Below are 25,442 nucleotides of genomic sequence, written 5' to 3' on the forward strand. Positions count from 1 at the left end.
TAGGCTAATTGGCTTCCCCACAAAATTGAGCTTTGACTTAATGACTGAGGTGGGGACATTAAATAGTGAGCCCCTTTGAGAAACAGCTAGTGACATAAAGTGACGTAAAGTGCTGCGTATTATGTCGCATTATGTCGTATTATGTATAATTTCTCACATTTTGCCCTGGGTTTATTTAAAGCAAACATCTCAGAGGTTTAGAGGTCATAGTGAACCCTCAAGTCTATAGGGATGTAAAACCCACTTAAAACTTAAGGTAAATATCAGTCAGGAGATCACCTGCATGTTCATTTTATCTGATAATGAATTCTGAGTGATCTCAAAAGCATCTCATACTGGTGTCAAACTGATGTCTAGGCCACAAGCAGTTGACACAAGCCCTTAATGTGCCCGGCCATCTTCCCATACAGCTATAGCAGCCCCTAGTAAAGAGTCAAAAGTGTACACTTCTCTTTCCATCCCACAATGCATTATCTGATGCCTGTGCCAGCATCACCAGTCCCAAAAATACAGTTAGGGATGGCAATTAGAATCCCTGAAGGTACTGCATGGCCACTTACAAATGTACAAATGTGGTTTGAGGGACATTTAAGTTTTGCAAAATCTTTGATCAGTGTAGTGTATAAGACCTATGAATTTGTCAAGCTGCTCAAGATCAATGTACGTGTTACAATCTGATTATACGATCAATTAAATTTATACCATTTGTACAAAAATTATATCACGTAAGCTCACAGATAGCCTTTGTATTAAAAGTTGGATGAGGTTGCTCCATCCAGAAATGAGAGTTGGATGGCACAAAAATGCAAGTCAGGAAAGCTAAAGTAATTATTATTATTATTATTATTATACTGTATTTATATAGCGCAGACAAATTACGCAGCACTTCACAAAATCAATAATCATGGCACTAGCTGTCCTTCAAAGGCTCTCACAAAGTAGTGTTACTACCGTAGTTAAATGTCATTACCACAGTCTAAGGTCAATTTGAGGGGATACCAATTATGACGTTAGGTAGTTTTTGGAACGTGGGGGAAACCAATGCAGAGTGTGAGAGTGCTAACCTTTGACCTAACCATACTACATACTTCCTCATCTGTATACTTGTTTCGTGTTACTGATTTAAGGTATTAAAACCAAAGGATTGTGGTGAATCTGGCCTAACACAGGTCATGCAATCTCCTTTTAGATACCTGCTGGAAGGGGCCACTCTTTTCAACAAAGACGAGCATCACTACTCAGCAGCCTTCCAGATTGACGGCTATTGGATGCATTATGACGGCCTGAGGAATGTCAACCTTGTACTGTTAAATAAACCCCCGGAGCTTCTACTGTTGTCCTCTCTGGTATACGTGCGTGCTGCAGAAAAATAACCCCGCAAGTATGATTGTTATAGCAGATGCATAAGAAAACATGTTTTTTGTTTCTAAAGGGATGATAAAAAGGAAATTTTAGATGAAAAAAAAAAACTTAAATATTGATTTTAAGTTAAGTATAATAACTTCAGGTTTCTATTATGTTGGTGCTGATCAATTTAAATTGAGATGTTTATAGGAAATTGTATGTGCCTCCAACTAAGTGTGCAACAGGTAGTTAAAACAATAAAGTGTACTTTTTTTAGTTTTGGATGAAGCAGGGAAGGGTTACAAGCTATGTCAGGTTTATATTGTTTGTGTGTCTCCACCCGGAAGATTTACCGCTGCTGGTGATATGGATAAATAATTCTATGGGAACTCCTTTTTAATAAGAGAAAATTTACACTCGATGTGGAGTGATTTCCTTTCATTACAAAAGAAAAATCTTCCCAACAGAGCACAGCAACAAAACAAATAAGCTCTAACTTTTCCCTACTGTAAAATAAAACTAGTTAAATTTATTTTTAAGAGGGATTCCAGCAAAAAGATTTTATGCGGATGGCAGGAAGGAAGTCGGGTTGTTGGTGCCACCAGCACTCACATTTTGTCTTCTCTGAGCTCCTAGCGGCTAAATGTCTTCTTCAGAGAGGAAATAAATGATCTACTTTGGCATTAAACACCTCTTTCAGAGCCTATAGCTTCTTAAGAGCATTAAGAGCTTTGGTACTATGGTCATTTTTGATATCTGTTTTCAGGACAGGTTCACCTATATGTCACCCATACCCAACTGCACATATTCTTTGCTTTCACTTTAACGCTGCATCAAATGGCAGAGCACATCAAGGCTGACTTTCATTTTGGTCAGAAAGGCACAGGACTGTTGTACATTACAAAGCGGGAAGCAGAGCCGGCGTATGTAATGAGCAAAGTTCATAAAAACTAAACAAATATCATAAACTAAACACGAACACATACATTGGTTATATTGACTACATTTAGATTTTTACTTTAATATATAAACTTGAAAACATTAGAAAGACTTCTAAGTACAGCAAATAATTAATTTCAAAGATAATTTACTTTCATATTATTTTCAGAGCTGAGACTCCACTGACCCCACTTCACCTCCTTCCACACTGTATAAAAGGTTTTGTCAAAGTTGATATTTAATTTGTACCTGTTGTGCACGCACTTTAAGGTGTATAAACACTTCTGTAGTAGTGTGTTTTGTAAGGTGGCCACTCAGTGACCTCACCTGACTTTCTATCCAAATGCAATGAAATATATTTAATGATGACCTTATTTTCAGCTCACATTCTTTGAGCCATTTAAGTAGAATCCCGTGTACATTATATCTGTACCTGTTCAAAAGCAGAATAATACCTGCAATATTCACTTGTCACTGTTCCTTTGCAGGACTCTGTCATCTTCATTCTTCTTTCCTGAAATTGATTTTCAGCCATCATGATTGGCCGGGCTGGGATGACGTAACTGAGTTTGTTCATTCCCAGGTTGCTCAGTGAAATTTGACAGCTCGGTGGTGATTAGAGAGGTAAGAACACTTATTGCAGAAAGGATATCTTCTGTCCCTTTCTGGAATAAAAACCTGCCAGGTCGCCAATTGTTCACAGTAAGACTTTAGTTCCACTTTAAAGTCAACCGTTGCTTTGTTCATGCAGGTCAATACAACAGGTATCCCTGCAGCACTTTTTTTTCCTCGCTCCCCACCGTCTTTATTGGACAACTGGGATTATAAGGAACTGTCCTTTGTAATTTGCTTTTAGGTGCCATGGGGGCTATTAATTCTCCTTTTGTATTCTGCACAGAGCTGTCACATGGAGTAAAGATGGGTACACACGTGCAATAATTGTCATTGGAAGGGATGTTTCATGATCCTTTCCAACAACTAGGGACTGCACGATGCATGAACGAGTGCTGTACATACAGCACGGTTCTGCTCTATGGAGAGGGAAGGGGGGGGAACAACAGAGCGGCACCCCGCTGCGCGCTCTCTCCCATCGCTTCCATTACGATCACTCATCATCCGTGGATCCGCCAGCATGGTCGTTCGGGCGATGGACGACGGGCGCTGTACACACACCAGATTCTCGTCCGATATCGGCCCTGAGCCGATTATCAGATGAGAAGCATTGCAAGTGTGTAGGTAGCTTAAATCACATTCACCTCCATACCCAGAAGCATTATCCTCACCACCCTTTTAGTAGTAAAGCCAAGCTAAGTATCTGCTTGGTGGGATCTGGAAAAAGTTCATCTGTTAAATACATTCATAGAGTCACAGTCCTCATATTAAGAATTATTAAAAGACAACAACCACATAATTGTATATATTTGTGTGTGATTTTAGCCATACTTTAAGGCGCTGTCCATGCTCGGTTCTCCTTTATTGTATGCAGAGCAAGCTGTCTATGGTAAACACCATTTGGATGCTATTTGGACTGAAAGCAGGTGTGATCATAGTGTGACCACTGCACATTTGTGAATGTATTTAGCTTACATGCATCTCTTCTGTGCTCTGTTCCAATGTCCAGCCTATCAGTGCAATACATTGTTGTATTTTAACTTCGCGGCGATTGAATTAAGAAATGAAATATTTTCTACTTTCTAACTCTCAGGCTTGTAAAACATATAACATGCTGCCCGGTGACTGCCAGTATGCATGTGCTAGGGTTTTAGTTTTTCAGTGTGGAAGACCTACAAGATGGCTACCTCAACATGCCTGTTTTAATTCAATACATGTGTTTACAGCTTACCTGGTATGAAACTTAAAGCAAATATTCACTCTCCTGCTGCTCCAATCAGCTGTATCCTTAGCACACTTTTGTGATAAGTTGACAATGCTGTTCTGTGGTTTTTACAGTTAGTGAGCATTGTCATCCTTCAGAATGTTTGTTACTGCTGGGAGAAAAATGCAGGAGACAAAAAAAGCCCTAAGAAAGAAAACTAATGCAGTCATCACATCTAAGAACTGGTAAGCTGCAACAGGTACAATCTTTGTTCTTAGGTTTGAATACATTTTAGGCACAGTGCGTATCTGACATGCAGGGGCTACTTCATAAGTGCCAATCGTATGCCAGGTTTTTTTTGCTTATATCAGAAGAAAGGATGTACCGTCATCCCCTTGTATGATATACGAGGTAACCAGGACAGAGAGAATTAGAACTTACTTTGTTTTCTAGCCTAATGGCTACTCTAGTGTTTGAGATTACCAAGACCTCAAAGTATTTTGGTACTACAATATTATTTTCATAGATATGTCAGAGACAAATATATTGCATTGAGATAAGGAAAGCAATAGACAGCATTAGAACACACAACAGCCTGATATTTTTGTCAGCTGACCTTTATATATCATTTCAGATCAGAAAACAGTATGTCTTTATAGGAATGACTTCAGAAAGTAATTTTGTTTTTTAAAGAATTCACCAAAAGAAGAATTCACCATTGCTGGCCTCAGCACTTGAAAACACCAATTTCCTGGCTGACTTGTAGATCCAGGGCCTTCCAAAAGTCACTGACAAGAATGCAGATTTCACTCTGGCATTCCTGATCTTTATTCTTGTTGCAGGTCAGTGACAAAATATTGAAGCCAGAGACAACCAATCACCTAGCATTTTTTGTATGTCTCCTAGAAGATATCAATAAGGAATTATAGTATTAGAATTTAATTTTTTCCTCTAAAATTTCCATTCTTTTCATACAATCGGTTCTCAACCAATGCTGTTATTTTTTTATTACTTTATTATTATTTTATTTTTTTATTTTTACTAAGGGCTCGCTGCTTGTTCACACTTGGCATCCAAGAAGAATATTTGGACTATGGTAGTTCTGCAATGTATAATATATTTGTGTATAGTTTTCTTGGCAAAGATGTTTAGGTTGGGGAAAAAATCTATGCAATCCTTTGTAATTCTTTGTACACTTTATATTTACAAAAATAAATTTATAATGAAAATGCTTTTTTTGGTCAGAGTTTACTTTTACATCAAGTTTGAGAAATGAATGAAAACAATGTGCAGACAATGAGTGTTACATAGTGTAAATGTGTATTTTGTGTAATAGGTGGGGGACTTACACTACAGTTTAAGGCGGAACTAAAAAAAAAAAAAAAACCCACGCACATTTACATTCACGTCAATACCTCCGGAGGTTTCCTGGATTGGGTCCCGTGCCATCCTGGAATCCTCCTTTGTCCCTGCGCAGAGGGAGTGCTGCCATCTTTCCACCTAAATCACCTGATCTTGCACTGCGCAAGCATTAGATCAGGTGAAGTAACCTACGGTAGATGGGGAAAAAAGGTGCCGATCTCAATGCCCATCAATATTTTTTCCCCCTTAATGAAGAAAAAGCTCCTTCTGCACATGTCCAACCTGTTGTACAGGCTCCTGTTAGCTATGTAAAATTTGCCTTTTTGCTTGGCTGAAGGTCATTCAAACTTATCTATCCCTTTATATTTCAGCCCTGTTATTTGCCCATGCAATTTTTTCATTGATTTATTTTTTAGTCATGGAGACTCAGCAAAACATATGAGAATTACTACAACACTCTGCAGGCTCATTCCACCTGTAAAAGAAAATGTACTAAGATTTCCTATTGGTGTCACTGGGTCTAAAACAATGTATGCAATGAAACCAGGTTTCATTTAATATCAACAGGGAAGGAAAGGGAACAACAGCAATTAAAAGCAAATTAACTTCAACTTTGAAAAAGACAGTAATATAATATTACATGGAATAAAGGAACATTTGTATTTTAATGATGTCAAGTAATGTTTGAAAGCAAAGTCAGATGTATTAACAGAGCAAGATACACTTATTATAGGTATGATGTGTTGAGAGATGTTGAAAAGTATAAAGAAACATTGTAAAAACAATAGTGGTAACAAAAAGAAGAGAGAAAAAGTGGGAAGGAAAGAGTGGAGGGGTTTAGAAAAATAAGGGGAGTAGGGAAAAGTAGAGGATAACAGTTCTGTTACTACTACAATATCAATAGGTCAGAACTGGAAGGCCCACAATTATCAACTCAGTGTAGATAAATATAACTGTAAATTTTTTATTAAATATTGTTCCTGTTTTTCTATAAAAGATGAGATGTGGAGCCTTTCAAGATCTTGCTATAGTATAGTGCAGAACAAGACCACGTGTTTAAGGTTGTACATACATCTGCACGGGCGGCGTACATGGGGCCAAGTCCACCAAATATGTACCTGCCATTATGCATTCAGGTGAAACTGATATTACAGGGTCTTTAATGAAGCTACTAAGCAAATGACACACGGATACTCCAAAGGATGACTGTAACTGAGACTTGCATTACTAATCTCTTTAGGTTGAGCCAATAGATGTGGTATGTAAGATCAATATAGGCAGGCATAAGGACAACTTTAATGTGTTACAAATTTACAAAACCTGGAGAGAGATTGAAGCTGTTGGCTACAACAACCAGCAGTAATTCCACCTGTCATCTACTAAATTAAAGAAAATTGGGTAATACGCAGAACAAACCAATATAATGTCCTGGCACCAAATCTTGCAATTCTGGACATGTAATATACAAACAAGGTCAGTGTATTCATCACCTGTGTAAATCTGCATTTTGGAAATCTTCCAAGTGAACATAATTTCCATAAATATATAATACACTTCACACATTTTCTGATTTTACTATGTATTTATTAAACAGTTTACAATTGCACCAAAACAATAGTTACATAGAGAATACATAGCATGAAAGAAAAATAATAAACAAACATATAAAAAAAGGAAACTTTGTAAACAAAGAGTTATTGGCTTGAAGATATAGGAACATATGTACATGTATAAAATGGCCATGGAAAGCGTATGTAATGTACCTCACTGCTGACATAATGGAGTGGAATAAGGATCTATTACAGTTGAATACAAGTTGAGGAGTGGCAATATCTTTAATTATAGCAAGTTTAACAAAGTAAGATTTTTTCCTTTTCTCATGAGTTGTATCAAATGCATAGTAATGACACAAGGTCAATGTAGAAAGACGGGGACGTGCCCATTCTATATTCTTCCTCTCCCAATCAGATTGCGCCATTTGTAAAATAGCCAGCGTCCCTTTTCTAGTGAAGGAAAGATGGTTGTCCATGCCATAGGTGTGAAATCAGAAATGAAAAATTGGTATTTTTCATTGACTAAAAAATATACTGACAGGCAACAAAGAAAAATATTGTCTTTTTATCATGGAAATTTGCTTTAACCCCTCATTGGAAAAATGGCAGCAGGAATCTAATCATCAAGGACAACTTTTTCCAATTATTTGTAGAAGAGCATGGCTTCATGATGCCAATGAACTGACATCCAATATTCTGATTTACTGTAATCAATTCAAAATCAGGTTGAACCTCCACATTATAATGCCATTTAATGTGAGATAGGAAGCTCTTAGATATCAGGAATTGTCAATGTTTATCTGTAATTATCTTTAGAGGGACTTGAAACGCTTGAACCCCAATGTGTCTTTTACATTGAAAAAAAAACATTTTTGTGTCCCTCTGTCTTAGTTACTAGGCAACTGGGGCCTATTATTCTCTAAGGCTATTCATAATCAATTGCCCTATTCTTGCGAATGAGGGCACCCTTAGGGATTGTTCAGAGCTAAGGTTGAACTAGGCTTTAAAAAACAGCCAATACAGGCAGCTGCAAATAAAGATGGTATTGCATGAAAATGATCCTGCACACCTAGCTGTGCATAGTAAGTGTCCAGAAGCCGTAACGCCCACATTTTTGTTTTTTACCCCAGGTCTGAACAAGCTCTTAGACATCATTCCACAAGAAAACGAGATGCCATGAATTATACTGCAACATACAGCTAGCTTGCATGGCTGTCTGTTGCAATGCTGCCCCTATTCATTACACTGAATGAAGGACACAAAAACAGATAGAACTGTATGCAGCGGTGCCTTAACAAAACACACATAAGTGGGAACATCAGACATTGCTTTGTATGTAATGTTTGATGTACTTCTGTATTTCACACAATGATGGGAAGTGAACAGCTCTGTCATTGCACATAGTAGGAACAAAAGTCAAGGAAAGATTAAGTCCCAGAAAAGACTTTACTAGCCCCATGATAATAAACATAAAATATTTTACTTTTTCCAACATTGTTTTTCATAACACAACACCAGGACTGATCGTGTGAGTGCTGAGAATTCATGAGTCACTTTCAATAGAACAGTAGATTTGCTAAAAGTCTTGAATGTTTATTCTGACTTGGGAAGTATTGTTTTGACATCATAATGTACATATTTTCCTGCTTGAATCAAATTTCTTTTCCCAGAACTGGAAAAATGTCTCCCACTGTAGACAACAATCGAGACAATGCAGGACCCAAACCTTGTATTTATTCCACAGCATTTTGAATGGTGACTTTCTATATGAAGATGTGTAGAACAGAAGCATCAAATTTTACTATAGTAATATAATATGAAACATCTATTTTATTCTCTTTTTAATTTGATGTCACCAAATTAGAAAAATTAAGGTGTTACCACCAGGTTGTACCAGCCATTATTCTTCTAAAAATGTTCTGTTCACAAGCAAAAATATTCATTATGTATGGAGTTGTTACTCTTGCAAGAAATGGGGAGTTCAGTATAAAGTGAGCATCTTTGCAAAAGACTGGCCATACTTCTGTACTGTGGTTTTCCTTTTCATAGCCAGCAACAGTAATATATGGTTTCAGGTATGAGAAGAGCACGACTGCTCCCTATGGGAAGTGCTTAGGTCTAGCACTGTTTACATGACGCAGGGAGGAATGGCACTGATCCCCTTGGAGCTGGCAAGGGGTGCGTTGGGTGGGCACTTTAAAAAGTAATCACTATTTTGTATTTTGGAATAGTTTCACCTACTCAAACAACTCCCTTGCCAGCTCTCCTCAACAGACTTCACACTGAATCTCAATGTGAACCCGATATGAATGGCAATAACTTATCTGTAACTACAAAAATACCTTGATAGAGAATCACTGCTTTGGTGTACTGAGCCTGTTGCAGGGGTTTGCCTATCCCCTGCTAAATTCTTTCAATACACATTCTGCTAAAAAGTTCCATGGAGTTTGCATTGTGTAAGTGAATGATGAACCAAACACAAGACAAGAATAGCAAATCTCCAGGTTTTGTAATGTGAAATAAATTAGAACAATGGATTTAAGGCCAGTTTTTGGAATATTTTTGCATCTAGTAATCAATTATATGCTACAATACAACAATTACCAACCAACAAAGGAACTGTGAAAAGAGATACCAGAAAAGTCTGTTTAAAGTGACTTGAATTTTACTTCATGAATAGGAGGATAATGCTTAGTACACCGCAAGTAAGGATCTAACAACCATAAATAACATTGCCCCGTTTTGTTTTTTAAAAAAACAAATACAGATATGAGTTTATATCAACCCTTCTCAACATGAACGACCCCTCACAATAACTTACAAGTGCCCCTGGGCTCCTAATATCCAAAATATCACCTATGTCTTGCTAATGCATCACTTACCCATCCCAGTCTATGCTGTTCAGACTATAGCCTAAAAGTGCCTTTTTCAATGTTTTTAACATGGGGTAACCCTTGAAATAACTTTCAGATCCTTCTGGAAACCCCTTCTATAATTACTTTATCCGCAGCTCACAGTATATTGATGGGAATAATGCTTCATACACTGCTTGGCCAGTGGGGAAGAATGTTACTATAATAGATAGCAAACAGGATCATTAATGGTAGATAAACCTAGCAACCTCTGGGGGAACTCCAGGACTCCACAGAACCCTGGTTGAGAAACAGCGGTCCAAATGGATGGTATACCTCCGCTGAAACTCTCTCTGATGCACACAGCACCTCCTTCTGAGAATTTCTGGTACTGCAGCACAGCCACACATGCACCGAAGCTAAAGCACCATTGCATGTTAGAGGCCAGACTTAGATCTAAATTGCAATGTAATCCCTGGAGTACCCCACTGTAAATTAGGCAGGGACATTGGATGACTCATCTACTGTATTATTTCTCAAGAAAAAGCATTTAAACTAGGAATCCCCCTTTACTGTTGTATTCTCAATGAGGACTACATATTAAACTTTTAAAGGCAAATATAGTTATATTATTGCTGTAAAACAAACATGCTTAAAAGTGGACCTGTTAATTTAAAGCAGGACATTCTGGCCATCTACAAGTGAAGCTGCTCATGTATAGAGCTAGCAGAAACTACAGCAAGCGTGAATAAGACTTCCTCTGGATTTAGGCAAAGCTCTAAAATAATCTTTGCTATTGTTCAACTAAGGGAGCACGTGCCTATGTTATGCATAACTTCCAAGCCCCTCAAATATAGGGCACAGGCTTCAACGGTATCATTCAATTACCGGTACTCAAAGGTTGTAGTTAACTTTCCCACAACGTCTAGGCTTGTGGCTCTACTCTGTATACAGAATTGCAGAATTGGCAGGGAACTCTTCTACAATACCTAACAAAATTGCTGCCCTAGATGTCCTATCATATACATGGCAGAAGCCTTTTTTCTGACCTACATCTGCATGTGCTGTTTGCAGGAGGAAGGAACACGCCAAGTCTCTGTACAGGACACTTTTTCAGCCTCAAATACCAGAACATTGTTATATTTGCGAAGGTTTGCCTAACTTCTGCAAGACTTAAGTTAGTTTGGCCTCCTTCACTCTAATACCAGTATATGATACATCCCCTTTAGGAAATGAGAATGCTATAATATCTAATTGGCTGCTACATTTTATAAAAACTATTCACAAGAGACTATAAACAAATGTAATAATATGAACGCTTTAAAGCACTTAGAAGTAAAAATACTTAGAAGGAAGACATTCAAAGGGCCACAGGTAAAGGGATACTCCAAACATACATGCATGAAGCCCAATATTTTATTCTCTGCCAAGTAGACTGATGATTTTTCAGTTTCATTTACAATGAAAGTCATGTTCTGACATGGAACATATTTTAATCCTTTACAAGTGCTGGTTTATTAAACAAATAGGAGTAAAATATGGTAAGCATTAATCACATCTGCTCGAATGACCTCATGTATGCTTAAGAAACAGTTAATAGACAATTGGACTGGTGTACATGGACTTCTACATTTCAATCTAACATCAGTAGTTGAAGCATTTTTCATGGACATGGATTGCAGTGTTTAAACTGGTCGTTTAGTTTTTGGCAGCAGCTAAAAGTTATATTTGTGAGCGACTACGGTGGTGTTTTAGTTCTTAGGGTTTCAGAACTGCCATATTCATTATAAAGGGGTCCATGCTGGATTTTTAATATATTTTATGCAACAGAATAGAAAACACTGCGATGTGGTTTTCAAAACCAACAGACACAGCCAGGATTATGGTGGGGAAATCCTCACAAGATATAAACCAGTGAGTGTCCATAATAATCCCCATGAAATATTGCTTTACAGTGGTCTGAACCTTTCAGAACTATACACTAAAGCAGACATCTAAAAGTCCATGTGCATCATTCTGAAATCAACTCTACTTCGAACATAAAGTGCCGTGAGTTCTGAAAAACAAATCTCCTTTCTTTCTGAAGACATTTAGGGTCGCTTCACACCTCTGCCCTACAAACTGACAAATGTTAACTTTTCTAATGTGCCTGTAGGGACATTATATTATACAATGGTACCTCGGTATAAGTCTGCTTTGGAATAAGTCTACCTTGGTATATATCCTGTTTGGAACACAAAAAATTTTGCTTGGTATACAACAACCTTTGTTTGGAATAGGACTCGTGTGCTGGAACTTGTATGGGTCAAAAGGAGTCATAACACCCCGCGCTACCCTTGTTTACCTCTCTCGAGACAAAGCCACGACTGCCCACGCGCGTCTGTACGCCAGTTGCTACCATTCAGGAAACAACCCGCACTAACTCTCTGTGATATACATACCATCTCCTCCTCCTCCCTTCTCAGACCAATCCTAGTAGGCACTCGACTCGTACATTTATTTCATTTTATTTCATTTTTTTTCATTTATTTCATCTAATTGCTTTTGTATTTATATATTTTAGTATTTAACAGTGTTTACATTTTTTATACAACCCCATCAATGTATAATATGCCAATACCAATAGGATTTTTTTTTCATGGGAACAGATAATCATTTTCCTTGTATTTCTTATGGGAAAAAATTTGTTTGGTGTAAGTCCTGTTTGGTATAAGTCCAAGGATCTGGAACGGATAGGGGACTTATAACAAGGTACCACTATTTTCATAAATATTAGTAAAGGGTCTGCTTTAGGTACTTTTCAGTCAATGACCCAAAACAAGCATGCTACTTACACAAATACCAATCGTTACCCCAAAAATATTTTTTTTATCTTCTAGCCAATGCAGAAAAACCGTATCAAGCTCAATTTCTACATGAAACATGCAGAACTGCATTAAGAAAGTTATACTTGTATTAAAGAAAACATCAAACACACATATTGAGAAAAACAAACAAACATTACAATTCCAGCATTAGGGGTACATAGACCTGAAAGGGGGAGAATTTTAGAGAACATGTCAAAATGGCAATATTGCTTCAGAGCAGAATATACATTGGTAGCATTACATGGAGAGGTGTCCATCCCAGAACCTAAAATTTTCCTAAAAGGTTACCCGAATTCAGATCAACCAAGAAGACTCTTTAAAGTATGCCTTTAGACTCTGTGTGCATTATGTGGTGCATTTGCAGCTTGTTTTTAATCCCTGGAGTTTGCAGCACGCCAACGGCCTGCCCAACAGGTGTATATCTGTTATGCCATGCAAACAATTTATATCGGAGACATTTTGTTTTAAACTGGGTCATGCACTCATCGACCACTGTATGGGCACCTTAAATGTCAATCTCCATGTAGGTAAGATATATACTCTGCAGCAGTGGGATCCCCAAATGACAAGATTAGAATAAGACTTTGTTTTTTCCCTCCCACTTTAAAGGAAACATGTAGAATTTGATAGATTATGAACAACACGGATTGTGCCAGCACTGTTTTTTTAGCTGCATAAAGGACAAAAGAGAAAATCAGAGACAAGTGAATGCGACTATAGCTCTTTATGAACGTAAACATACATCCTCAGGATTGGCAGTAAGCGGTGACTGTTCTCATACAATATACAATTGTCACTTGGTTACCACAATCACCACTTGTGTGATGTCCAGCTACCACTGCTGCTGTTCACAATTGAAGGAGCAGTCTTTGCAAGGTCTGAGTACAACACCCTACAAGGCAAACAGATACTTCTCTCATTTGTGCCTACCCTAGGTTCCCCTGGGTATCACATGCAAATCACAATCCTTATTAACCCTCAAAATAGCCACTGAAGTGGACACTTCTGGTCCATGGTTTAAAGAATATATTTTTTTACCTTACATAAATATTATCTATTCACACCTTAAACTTCATAATAAAAAAATAAAGGCAACAATTCATGCAGGATTTCATGTTTTCACACATACAATGTTCCCTTTTATCCTGTTTCTTCTGCCGGTGGTGGGCCGGTAGCTTGAACACGACACATCACAGACAAAGGCTGTTCAGATATCCCCTTAACCTTGCTTTTCAAATTCCTTCCAGCTACTGGTCTGTGATTTGCAAAAGAACAATGAGGAAAATAATGAAAGTAGCCTATAGTTTCAGAACAGGGATGTCCAACTCGAATCCAGAAGGCCTAGGATCATAGCACATTGTAAGAGTTTGCAAATTAACAGCAGTAAATCACCATGGTATTATTCTAAACAGACTGGGTTTATGCTAACACCCTATAATGGGTGGAGTTGATCGCCCCCACTATAGTAAACAGCATGCTAATAGACATAAGAACCATGGGGCATATAAATGATACAGCTAGTGAAAGACCCAAAGCTGCAGACAATACAAATGGATCCCTGGTGTGTAACGTGTCTTCTATCTTATTATAGCATAGTTTAGTTAACAACATATATCATTACAGTGGTAGTTCTGGCATGTTTGTATTGCTTGAAAACAACATTATGTTAGCCAGAATTTCCCTTTAAATCTTCATGCTTTTTCTAGTGCTTGGCAGAAGTCACTTAGGTTAGCAGTCTCCATCCATGGTGACTGCTGGGCATTAGAAGCAGCATGCCGATTTAAACCATGGACAGAAAAGTGTCTGCTTCTATGGGCCCTGCTTTCTCCTAGTTTTAACTCCTAAGGCAGTGTGCCACCACAGAGTGGATGTGTACTGCCAAGTGATATATGTTCCAAGCCTTGGCAAACACCATCATATACTATGCCTTTTAATAACTAATATCTTAGATCGTTTCGAGCATACTACCATTTGGAATAATCAGTCAAGCTAGTTAGGAATAACTGGCTACAGAAGAGTGACCGTGTTTGAAGCTGTTGGAGGCTTTCACTCGACAGAAGAGCTGTACTGAATCTCCATGTCTTCACGGTTCGGTATCAAGGAGATGAGGCCTCGGACATCCATTCATGCAGGAATATATTATTACACAATGTGCTGATGTTCATCAAAGGGCCGTCAGACCAAAGTTACATCGAGAGTATGCCATGCCAGCTGAATCCAACCAAGTGTCTGAGATGGGGTCGTATTTCTGCACTGTGTTTAGATAGGTCGCGCCTGAGTGACCACCGACCACGTAGAGGTAGTTGTCAATCACTGCTGCACCAACACCTGTCCGAAAAGGAAAAGAATACAAATCGCTCATTAAAAAATATATGGGGTTTTATCTTTATATGCTATTCTAGAAAATAACATTTTACTTTGCTGTGTTAATCACCATAATTCAATTGTTTCAAACAGAGATGTCCAACATTGGTCAACAAGTGCTATGTTAGTATTGTGCAGTTTTTGAGAGGTGATTTAAAATATGGAAATATTAAGGTCCATATTACCAATTTTATCTGAATGTCATCGGACAGAAACATTTCTCTGCCTAGACTCCAGGTTCACAAAATTTATTAAATAGCATTTTAATGTATGAAGAGATCCAGACCCCTATCATCTAGTGTCTATACAACCAAGGGGTATGAATAACACCAATTAGGCCTTCTTTATTCACATTGTTTTTCAACCCTCTGATTTGGTAAATAAAGCAGACTTTGAACAGCGTAGCCATGTTGCAGAAGTTTCATTAGCAATCTATAATTGGGAGTAATTTACTCCCCTCTGCAACATATTTATTTTTGGGCAGTGATAGCTGAACCCTACTTGGTTTTGGTTCAGTGAAGCAAGGTACTGACAACTGAAAACAAGAAGTATAAGTATCTTGGATCTACCTCCCGTGTTAGCTTGTGTAATTATTATATATCCCCATAGGACATGAAGTATGTGCTAGGTTTTCACAAACAAGTAAATTATTTATAAAGACAACTAATGAAACATTCAAAACAATGCAGGCCTATACTATAAATAATTAAGAGAACTAATCCTATATTTCACTTTCCTTCCTTACCTGTCCGGGGTTCTGTCATGGGTCTGCAGACTGTCCATTGGTTTTGATGAGGGTCATATCGTTCAATGCTGGACAAGTGAGACACCCCGTTGTGTCCACCCACCACGAAGATAAATCCCAGCATCACACTAACGCCAAAATTAATCCTTTTGTCGGCCATAGGCGCCACCATTTCCCACGAGTCCTTAGCTGGATCGTAACGTTCCACACTAGATTAAAGAAACCAAAAATGGAGTGAACAAATATTATTAAAAACACCAAAAGGTGCAATGATGTTTTAAATCCCTAGCAGCCAATCATATTCCATCAGTAATCAACATGATGTCAATACCTTTATCAAGAACAGTTAACAGTTAAGTGGTTTCAACGTGCAGATGTTCTGCAACCTATAAATTCTCCCAAATTCGGCCTGGTCATTCTAGGTTTCAGCAACCACTGGTTACAAAAGAGGAAATCTCAATATGTGTTCTGTGAATGTTTTTTAAGGTTTTGTTTGATTACAGTGTAACACCACAAATACTCAGCTTCCTTTTCATATGAAAAAAGCCTCAAGAAATCAACATGTAAACCACTTCCTGTCTTCATACAGTCATATAGTCATTTAATGAACCAATTTACTCATTTATATATGCAGTTTGCTTGCTTTTAACAAAACTTTTGATTTTCACAGCTTATCCTTGCAAAATTTGGATTGATTTAGGATAGACAGCTATTATCTGCTATGATATGCAAGCTATTTTACAACTATATCTAGCTCCTAATAATACTGAGGATCTTTCCTATTCTTAGCCTATTCTATTGCCTGAATAAAATAAACCTGAAATAATGGAGTTGCCACTGCCGACCCTCGTGTTTAAAGGTAGATGCACTGGTTTGTCACACTCATCCTTGCCTTAATACCTTTAGTCATTGATGATTGAATCAAAAAAGCATGTTGAGGCAGAAACCCCTCAAAATCCATTTGTATTGCATTTCATACAAAATAACTGTTTTGAATGGATTACATTGGATTTATAAGTGTAAAATCAGTACATTGTTTTCAAGAACATTTATTTTACAGTATATATAATAGTATGAGTATAATGTGTATTTTTAAAAAATTTTAAAAAACAAACAAAAAATATATAGATTTGGTAATTTATTCAATTTATTGTTTTTACATGATTTTGTGTTTAAAACTTTATTATACTCATACTATTATGTTATAATGTAAAATAAATTTTCATGAAAACAATGTACCGCTTTTAGACATAAAAAAACGGAAAGAAATGAACCGCTAGGGAGGTTAAAAAGACTGCCTAAAAAATAAACATACCTGGTATTTCCCTAGATAATTTTCCATAAAAATTAAACATCCATATATATTATTTTGTTGCATAGTAATTTGATGTTTTTAACCTGATCACCAAAATAGAAAAGAATGTTTGCTGGCAAATGTGCCTAATCCAGTAACAGTCAATTCCTTTGCAGAGCCCCTTCCTATATGCATGTCATGGTCTTCTCTGCAATTGTCTGTGCTGGCCAAGCGCCCCTCTCCCTACATAACCTTTTGGGTAGCTGCCTGGGGGAGGCAAATGGAATGCTACAGAGTGTCACTTAAATGATAGCTCTAGGTCTGTAGGGGGCTGCTGATGTCGCATCTGAAATGATGATACCCATAGGCACTCTCAGGGTTTTACCTTCTATAGGGTGGCTTGACTGTGATAAAATAAATAGTGTGGTGAAAGGTCTCTTTAAAGAACAATCCAAAGAGACATATACAATTATCAGTCCAAATCTGGACTCTGATAGGACTTAAAAATTATATTTTGTTTCAGCTACAATTCTTGAAATCTGTCTGATTTTTACCTAACTGCACTGAAAGATGAAGGCCAGGGAGAATTGAACTGTTAGGTTTACAAAACGAAAAGAGTTCAGGATGGACATCAGTTGCTAGTTAAAAGTTTTACTAACTAAAGTAAAATAAAAACTTTGTAAATGTTGTAGAATAGAGTTAATGTTGATAATCTTGTGTTTCCAATCCAGGATACACTCAGAGAATTGTTTCCCTAACAACCATGTATTTAGAGTGATAAAGATAGATAATTAAATCCCTTGCCAATTACTACCACGAGGATGTAAATGCTACAAAGGATAAACAAATGGCTGCTGTAAAATAAACACAGTGTACCTGTTCATATGTGCTGGGCCATAACCACCTATAGCATAGATCATGCCGTCCAGCACAGCGCCTGCAAAACAGCTTCTCGTCTTTATCATTGGAGCAACATGTTGCCACTCCTTCGCTTTCGGGATATATTTTTCCACTGATTGTAAGCACGACTGTCCGTCATATCCACCTAAGGCATAAAGTTCTCCCGCTAAAACAACAGTGCCCAAGGTGCTGCGGCACTCGTTCATTCTCTCCACTGACGTCCAAGTGTTGGTGACTGGGTCCCAGCACTCCACGGAGCTCTCGTGCTTTCTGTAATTGATGCCTTGTCGCATTTGAGTGACAATGCCTCCGGCAACAGTGGCGATGCCGCCAACAACATACAATTTCTGGTCCAGGGTGCATAGTCCAAATTCATAACGAGGTGTTGAGAGAGGTGCCAGGCTTATCCAAGAGTCATCCTGGGGGAAATACATCTCCATGCTGAAAGAGAAAATAAAGTGACAACTAAATTAGGCATTTAGGTCCACATATATCATCCTGAAATCTAAATGACAGTTTGACATCTTGGATTACAAAGGAGTAGCAGCACATTGCTGAAGTCATTATGCTTACTGTTCTCCTATCAGTATGAATTGGAGCAAAGTGGTCCATTCTCCCTTTTTTTCAGGCATTTATATTAGCTGTATTCAAAAACACATGTACTTAAAGCCAAAGCTTTTTATTAATTCAGTTTTGCTTAGCACAGAGAAATGTAGAAAACCAGTAAGGATTTTTTGCCATCTGTGCCCTTTGTTTCCTTCACAAATTACCCTGTAAATAAAACAGGAAGTCAAAGGGAAATCCCCCAAGTCAGTTGCCATCAGATCACTTGTCCCTGCTGAAAGATTTTCCTTCTATTCTTGTTCTGGTGGCAACTAATTTCTCCATATTCCCTTAACATTCATCACCGGGGCAAACAGATAAAATAGAATCCACCCAGTAAGCACACAGAAGGCAATAAGTGATAATGGAAGCCTTCTCCCCATCTCTCTTGGTTTCTAATGGATGGAGCTTGACTAACCAACATTAGGTATGTGGGAGAAGTTCCCATTGTGCATTGTGTAGGCTACAGTACACAATGGCATAGAGCTTACACAGTGTCTTCCAGTCTGAAAGACAGTATGGTAAAAGGGGGGAGGTCACAGAAAAGAGGCTAAAAAGAACCTGTTATTTGTACTGAATAGACTGTACTTGGTTCAGGCTCAGTTTAAGACTGAGAAAATAAAAGACATTTTCCAGACAAAATAGGAAAATATAATACACCAGTGTTTACCTAAATGTTTAGAAGCTGGGTGGGAAGACATTGTAGGCGGGTGGAAGCCCCTGTATTGTGACCCAACTCAGTAACCACCCAAAAACCACCCGGCTACTTAAAAGTGCCGGGTAGTGCGCCGGCTAAAAGGGGCTGGGGAGAACACCATTCTTGATGGGTCAGATGTCTATGTATGGCAGCACCTAACTTCCCACAGCAACTTACCTCTCCAAACAAGTAAACAGTCCAGCTTTCCCTCCCACCGCGCAAAGCACTTTGGGAGCACAACGAGGCTGAGTCTTTAGCACCGTCTGATGGGAGAGTCTATGTTCAGGCATAAAATGGTATTTCAGAGCTTCATTGAGTAAATGTTTACAGGTGTGGTCATCGCGTATAAGGTGATTAGCTTCATACAGCCTGGTGAGAAATTTGACACTCAGCAAAGGCAGTCGGACACAGTGCAACAATGGGGAGAGAAACTTTTGTCTCTCCTGTACGTCATACTTGATCCAGGCCTCTAGCGCATAAAACACACTTTCTTCACTAACAACATTCAAACAGTCATTAGAAACAATCTCGTGCAACTCGGAATTCGTCAGCTCAAAAAACTCTTCCGTCTGACAAACATCCTCAAAGTTCTGGCAAATGAACTTGTTGGCAGCTAGGTACAGTTCGTGGCAGCCGTAAGTCTCGGCAAAGCGTGAAATGCCAATGCAATTGCCCACGTCGAGCTGGCTCTCCAGGAATGCACAGCATTCCTTCAGCACTAGCTTGATCTGTAGCAGGTTGGCAGCTGGAAGAAGAGACTCGACTGTTTCCTGGGAAATGAAAACCGTCCCTGTGTAGGCATATTCTATGATGGCCTGGAGGGCGGCCTCATCGACACACTGGAATTCCACCTGCGTATTCTCTTTCTCTGAAAGGTTTCCCGTAAACATGGCTTTAAAATATGGGCTGATGCTGGCGAGCACCACTTTATGAGCATGTATCTTGACATCGCCAACCTGGAGGACAATATCGCAGAGCTCGTGGTGTTGGCGGAGGAGATTCAGGCCCTGCAGAAGCTGTTCTGAGTGCAAGTGGGTTATGTTGGCAAGCATGTAGGACTGAGAGGACTGGTCCATCTAAAAAGGAAAGAAAACAAAAATCTCAAACTGGCAATAATACAAGGAAAACAATGGCAATAACCTGGAGGATATATATAGTTGGATACATTTAAACAATTATATTCAACAAAAGTGCTTGTTTACTCGATTTGAGGCAGGCGAATGTGCCTGAAAAGTAGAAGACTGCCACTATTAACTATGTAAAACTGCTGACAGGTTCACTTAAAACAAATATTCAACGTCAGCTGTAGATTCAAGATACTTTTACCCCTTCAGAGTAGCCCACATATACTAAAATACTTACCTTCAGCCCTGCTTTGTACGGCCTTTATAAGCTAAACTTTCTGGTCAGGTTCTGTGACTAGTGCAAAAAGAAAAAAAATTGCATGCACTGTGATAAATTTATATCAAGCAAAGAGGAAGTGTGTGGGTGGGCAATAAAGTGAAGAAAACTAAAATTCCCCCAGCACAGGCTAGGTGGTCAGCACAAAATCTACAAAAACTGCTTTACCGGTTGCAAATCCATGTAGAGTCACACTGCAGCATCAGGGCACCGCTACAAATTTAAAGCAGAGATAGATATCACACCTTGTGCCATGACACATTTTGTGTTGGCCTGCTGAGCATTTTAGAATTTGTGTACAGTCCTACCCATGTACATATATAGATTTATAAATATATATATATATATATATATATATATATATATATATATATACACACACCCTTATAAAAAGGGGCAGCTTTTCATTAAAAATCTCAAGCAGTTTAGAGATCACTCTTTGCAGAGGTGTCTTGATGAGGAAGTGAAGTTTTTTTGCATGTATGTAATACTAACCCCTGTTTCTGGTATAACTGCTTAACCGCTAACTTTATTGCTATTTTTCTGAAATGAGCTCCTGGAAATTGATTTATTGTTCTTAGCCTAGGGTACAGCTCACCCTAATAATTAAGGCTGGTCATCCAAAAGAGTTCAAATGAGCTACAGAGATAAAATTGGGCCATGGTGTGTATGCCCACTAGGCAGTACAAAAAAATTCCTTCTTGCAAAAGGCTATATGGTGCCAGGTCGGCCAATTTTAGATTATTTTTTTTTTTAAACAGCGCCAACATATTATGCATCGCTGTACAATAAATAGGGGTTGCAAATGACAGACAGATACAGACAGTGACACAGGAGGAGGAGAGGACCCTGCCCAGAAGAGCTTACAATCTAGGAGGTGGGGGAAGTAACACACAGGAGGGGTGGTGGGAAGTAGTGAAATGTCACCAGAACAGGGAGATTGGTAACATTTCCAATAAAGAAACACTTATCAGTTATCCAGTCTTTTAACCATTGAGTGTCTCATGCTAATTTTTTTCGCCTATCCAAACATTGCTATTACCAGTCATATACTACCATGCTGACCTCTGTTATCCGCCGTCAACTGCCTGACTTCTGTCTCCAGAATGTAGCTCTCAATATATTTGATATCAGTCACGTCTCTACTGTCACATGTCTTTTCAACAACTCATTTTATTTATACAGCAAGATCTGTTACTTGTTCCATCTCTGCAGCCATCTGTCTCATCTTAATGTACAATCACATCTTTATCATCCCTCTAATCTTTCCAGTTACAATTCCCACACCTGTCGCTTTTCTACAGTCAAATCTCTGTTGTTCAGCTCCTTTCTACACGCAATGTCATCCATCGCTTATCTCAGTCATTTTACCTATGTCACTCTTCTACAGGAACATCATGTCACCTCTCCTTCTAATGTCTCTGGTGTCACCTATATTGCTATAATCTCATCTATTGCCACTGTAAGCTGTGTTAGCAGTCTCTCCTCGGCAAACAGTAACCATTTTTAGTTTGGTCTCAATGGTGTTGCTGTTATTTGCTGTTTATCAGCAATCTGATATGCTACCAGTCTTAAGCTATGTACACACTTCCAATGGTTCTCGCCCAATAATCGTTTAAGGGACGATATCAGACGAGAATCTGAAGTGTGTACAGCACGCGTCATTTATCGTACGAACGACAGTCCTGGCGGATCCACGGATGATGAATGACGATAGATCCTAATGCAAGTGAAGGGGGAGAGCAAGCAGTGAGGTGCCGATCCGTTGCTGTCCCCCTCTGCATAGGGCAGAACAGTGCTGTATGTACAGCATCGTTCATGCATCCTAGTCGTTAGAAAGGATCGTTAAAGATCCTTTCCAACGACTATAATTGCAATTGTTTATGTGGCATTAGTGACTGCCTATCATATCTCTTTTTTTAATGTGTCAACTATCACCCGTCAACCAGCAGTCTCACCTCCTGTCACATGCAGTCTCTGATCTTCTCTCTACCAGAAGTCTCATTCATCCCCTGCAACAGGGACCATCTCTCCTGTACATCCAGTTACCTGTCCCACCCTATCCCCTTTGGTATTGACACTTCTAGTCACTTCTCTCTCATATCACCTATCAACCTGCAGTCTCATCTGTCACCTATTCTATAGACCTATCAACAACCTTATGTCATGCTTCACCCATTTCTTCTCTATTGGAGGTCATGCATCACCCATTTCTGTCCCTTTTGTTATTGTCACATCACCTGTGGCTTGTTTCTGACCTACCTGCAGTTTTATCTATTATGTGTCATCCATCACTTTATATGCAGTCACCTGTCCCAGTTCTGCCTCCCTGTTATGGTCAGGGAATTTCAAATCACATATCAATATGCAGCATCCCCATTCTTAGGTGTGCCATGTCACCTATCTAAAATCTACCAGCAGCATCGACGGTCAGGTGTCACCCATCTCTCACGCAAATAAACTCACCTGCCTCAGCTGTATACAATGTAACAGACATCTTTATCATGTCACCTATCTCCTGTTTACCAGCATTGCCCCCATCACCTTTTTTAGTACCTTTACCCATCTCTTCTCTACATGCAGTCATCTCTCTATCAAACATCTCTTCATATCGCTTATCAACCTGGGGCATCCACTGTGACCTGTCTTAGTTGTGTTTTATCATCTAACTCCGATCTACCAGCAGACTCATCCATCATGTGTTCCTCTTTCCCCTCTGTGATTGTCACATCAAATCACCTATCAGGTGCCTATCATTACTTCTCCACCAAGAATCTCCAGTGTCACCTGTCTCAGGTGTGTCCCCCAGCCATTTTTTTAATGCAGTCACCTTCCCCAGAGGTCTGCATTTTCATTTTCACAGCAGGCATCTCCCTCTCTCAATTGTCTCGATGTCACCTATCTGCTCTCCACCAGTGAAATCATCTGTCACCTGTCTCAGTACTGACACCCATCTCTTCTCTACATGCAGATATATTTTATGTATCCCTTTGTTTACAGTCAGGTGACATCTCAGGTTTGTTACCCATTTCATCTGTACATACAATCACCTGTCCCAGCTTTGATGTATTTGTCTATACCCCTCTGCAATTGTCACATCCAATCATCTATATCCACTATATCCTCTTCAGCAACCTCATCCGTCACGTGTATCAGGTGTGTCACCCAGGTTTTATTTGCATCCCCGTGTCCTAGTTCTGTTCTAATAATGAATGCCATGTCGCCTATCTCCTCTGTCACTAGTCCAAGTTATGCCCACTCTGTGATTGTCATATCCAGTCATCTGTCAGTCTTATCAGTTATGTCACATGTCCTCTCCAGATGCAGTATCCTTTGTCACCTGTCCCAGGTGTGTCTTCTGTACATGCAATCACCTGTCTTAGCTCTGCTCTATTTGTCCATGTACTCACAACAATTGTCACATCTAGTCACCTGTCCCAGGTGTCACCCACCTCCTCTCTAAATGCAGTCTCCTCTGTCACCTGTTTCAGGTGTGTCACACAGCTCCTATTTGCTGTCCTATTTATCAATGTCATATCACCTATCTTCTGTCACTGGTTTCAGCTCTGCTGTAGTCACCTGTCTCTTATGTCATCTACCTCCTCTCCAGCAACTTCATCTGTCACCTGTCTCAGGTGGGTCAACCAGCTCCTATTTGAAGTCACCTGTCCCAGCTCTTGTTTATCAATGCCATGTCACCTATCTCCTCTATCACTGGTCCCACCTTTGTCCCTTCTGTGATCATGACAACCAGTCACCTACCCCCTCCAGTAGTCTCCTGTGTCACCCATCACTTCTGTAAATGCAGTCACCTGTCCCAGTTTTGTTCTCTGTTATAGTCAGGTGAATAATAACTATTCACCTGACTATAACCTCAACTTTCACCTGTCTCAGGTGCATCACCAGTTCTTATATGCCCAGATCTGTCCTATTTATCATTGCCATGTCACCTATCCCCTTTGTCGCTGGTCCCAGCTCTGTCCATTCTGTGATCATGACATCCATTCACCTGTCAGATGTCTCTATCATGTCACCTTACCCCCTCCCCCTCCCCATTCAGTAGTCTCCTGTGTCTCCTGTCTCAGATGTGTCACCATCGCTTCTGTAAATACAGTCACCTGTCCCAGTTTTGAGCTCTGTTATAGTCAGGTGACGGATAATTCTTCTATTGGTAGATGTACCCACTGTACATCCAGTCACCTATCTCCTCTCCAAGAACCTCACCTGTCTCAGGTGCGTCACCCAGCTCTGTCCTATTCATCAATGCCATGCCGCCTATCTCCTCTGTCACTGGTCCCAGCTCTGTTCCTTCACCTGTCGGATGTCTCTATCATGTCACCTACCTCCCCCCCTCCCAGCAGTCACCTGTCTCAGGTGTGTCAGCCATCTCTCCTCCATACAGGTCACCTGTTCCTACTTTTTATCCATTGCCTTGCACTTCTATCCTCCCCAGCAGCCCCCTCTGTCATGTCTCAGGTGCGGTGCCCATCCCTCTGCATGCAGTCACCTGTCGTGTCCCCCGGTCACCACATCGGAAGCCGCGCAGTGTCCCCCGCCCCCGTGGCCACAGACAGGTCAGACTACACACCTGTGTCACCCGGAGACAGCGGAACAGACACGAGCGCGGCCTCCTCTCTGGTCACAACCCAAACACAGCGGAGAGCTCGTCACTTCCAGGTCAGCCTGACTCCACCCAGCCAAACAT

At 39.5% G+C, this 25,442-nt stretch overlaps 2 protein-coding genes across 5 annotated transcripts in view; one reads left to right on the forward strand and one right to left on the reverse strand.

Annotated features, from left to right (window-relative positions):
• Positions 1–5,332, forward strand: part of DORIP1 (dopamine receptor interacting protein 1) — a 16,603-nt gene extending 11,271 nt beyond the window's left edge. For 2 of the 3 annotated variants that reach the window (XM_072427951.1, XM_072427952.1), the window contains exon 5: positions 1,190–5,332. In XM_072427951.1, coding sequence (XP_072284052.1) covers positions 1,190–1,373 — 184 coding nt within the window. In that variant the 3' untranslated portion in view covers positions 1,374–5,332. The remainder of the gene's footprint in view (positions 1–1,189) is intronic. The other variant, XM_072427953.1, reaches the window with a different exon arrangement.
• Positions 5,333–7,023: 1,691 nt separating this feature from the next.
• KLHL28 (kelch like family member 28) lies at positions 7,024–25,442 on the reverse strand. Of its 2 annotated transcripts, none has more exons than XM_072428925.1 (5): positions 25,326–25,442; positions 19,514–20,412; positions 18,013–18,477; positions 15,843–16,051; positions 7,024–15,061 (listed from the first exon to the last, which is right to left on the reverse strand). In XM_072428925.1, the coding sequence occupies exons 2-5, from the start codon at positions 20,410–20,412 to the stop codon at positions 14,898–14,900; spliced, it is 1,737 nt and encodes a 578-aa protein (XP_072285026.1). In that variant the 5' UTR covers positions 25,326–25,442; the 3' UTR covers positions 7,024–14,897. The 2 variants fall into 2 exon arrangements, with proteins under 2 accessions (XP_072285026.1, XP_072285027.1); XM_072428926.1 differs by having other exon boundaries at positions 25,245–25,326.

This window comes from Pyxicephalus adspersus, chromosome 12, assembly GCF_032062135.1.
Source record: "Pyxicephalus adspersus chromosome 12, UCB_Pads_2.0, whole genome shotgun sequence".
NCBI lineage: Eukaryota > Metazoa > Chordata > Amphibia > Anura > Pyxicephalidae > Pyxicephalus > Pyxicephalus adspersus.

What these genes read in the sequence shown, in the direction of transcription:
- KLHL28 (XM_072428925.1), bottom strand. Translation starts at nt 20,412, where the DNA reads ATGGACCAGTCCTCTCAGTCCTACATGCTTGCCAACATAACCCACTTG. An exon ending in CTGTTTACTTGTTTGGAGAG is followed by an intron (nt 18,478 to 19,513) that starts GTAAGTTGCTGT and finishes TTTCTCTTTCAG; the next exon opens with CATGGAGATGTATTTCCCCC. An exon ending in CATGACAGAACCCCGGACAG is followed by an intron (nt 15,062 to 15,842) that starts GTAAGGAAGGAA and finishes CTTTTCGGACAG; the next exon opens with GTGTTGGTGCAGCAGTGATT.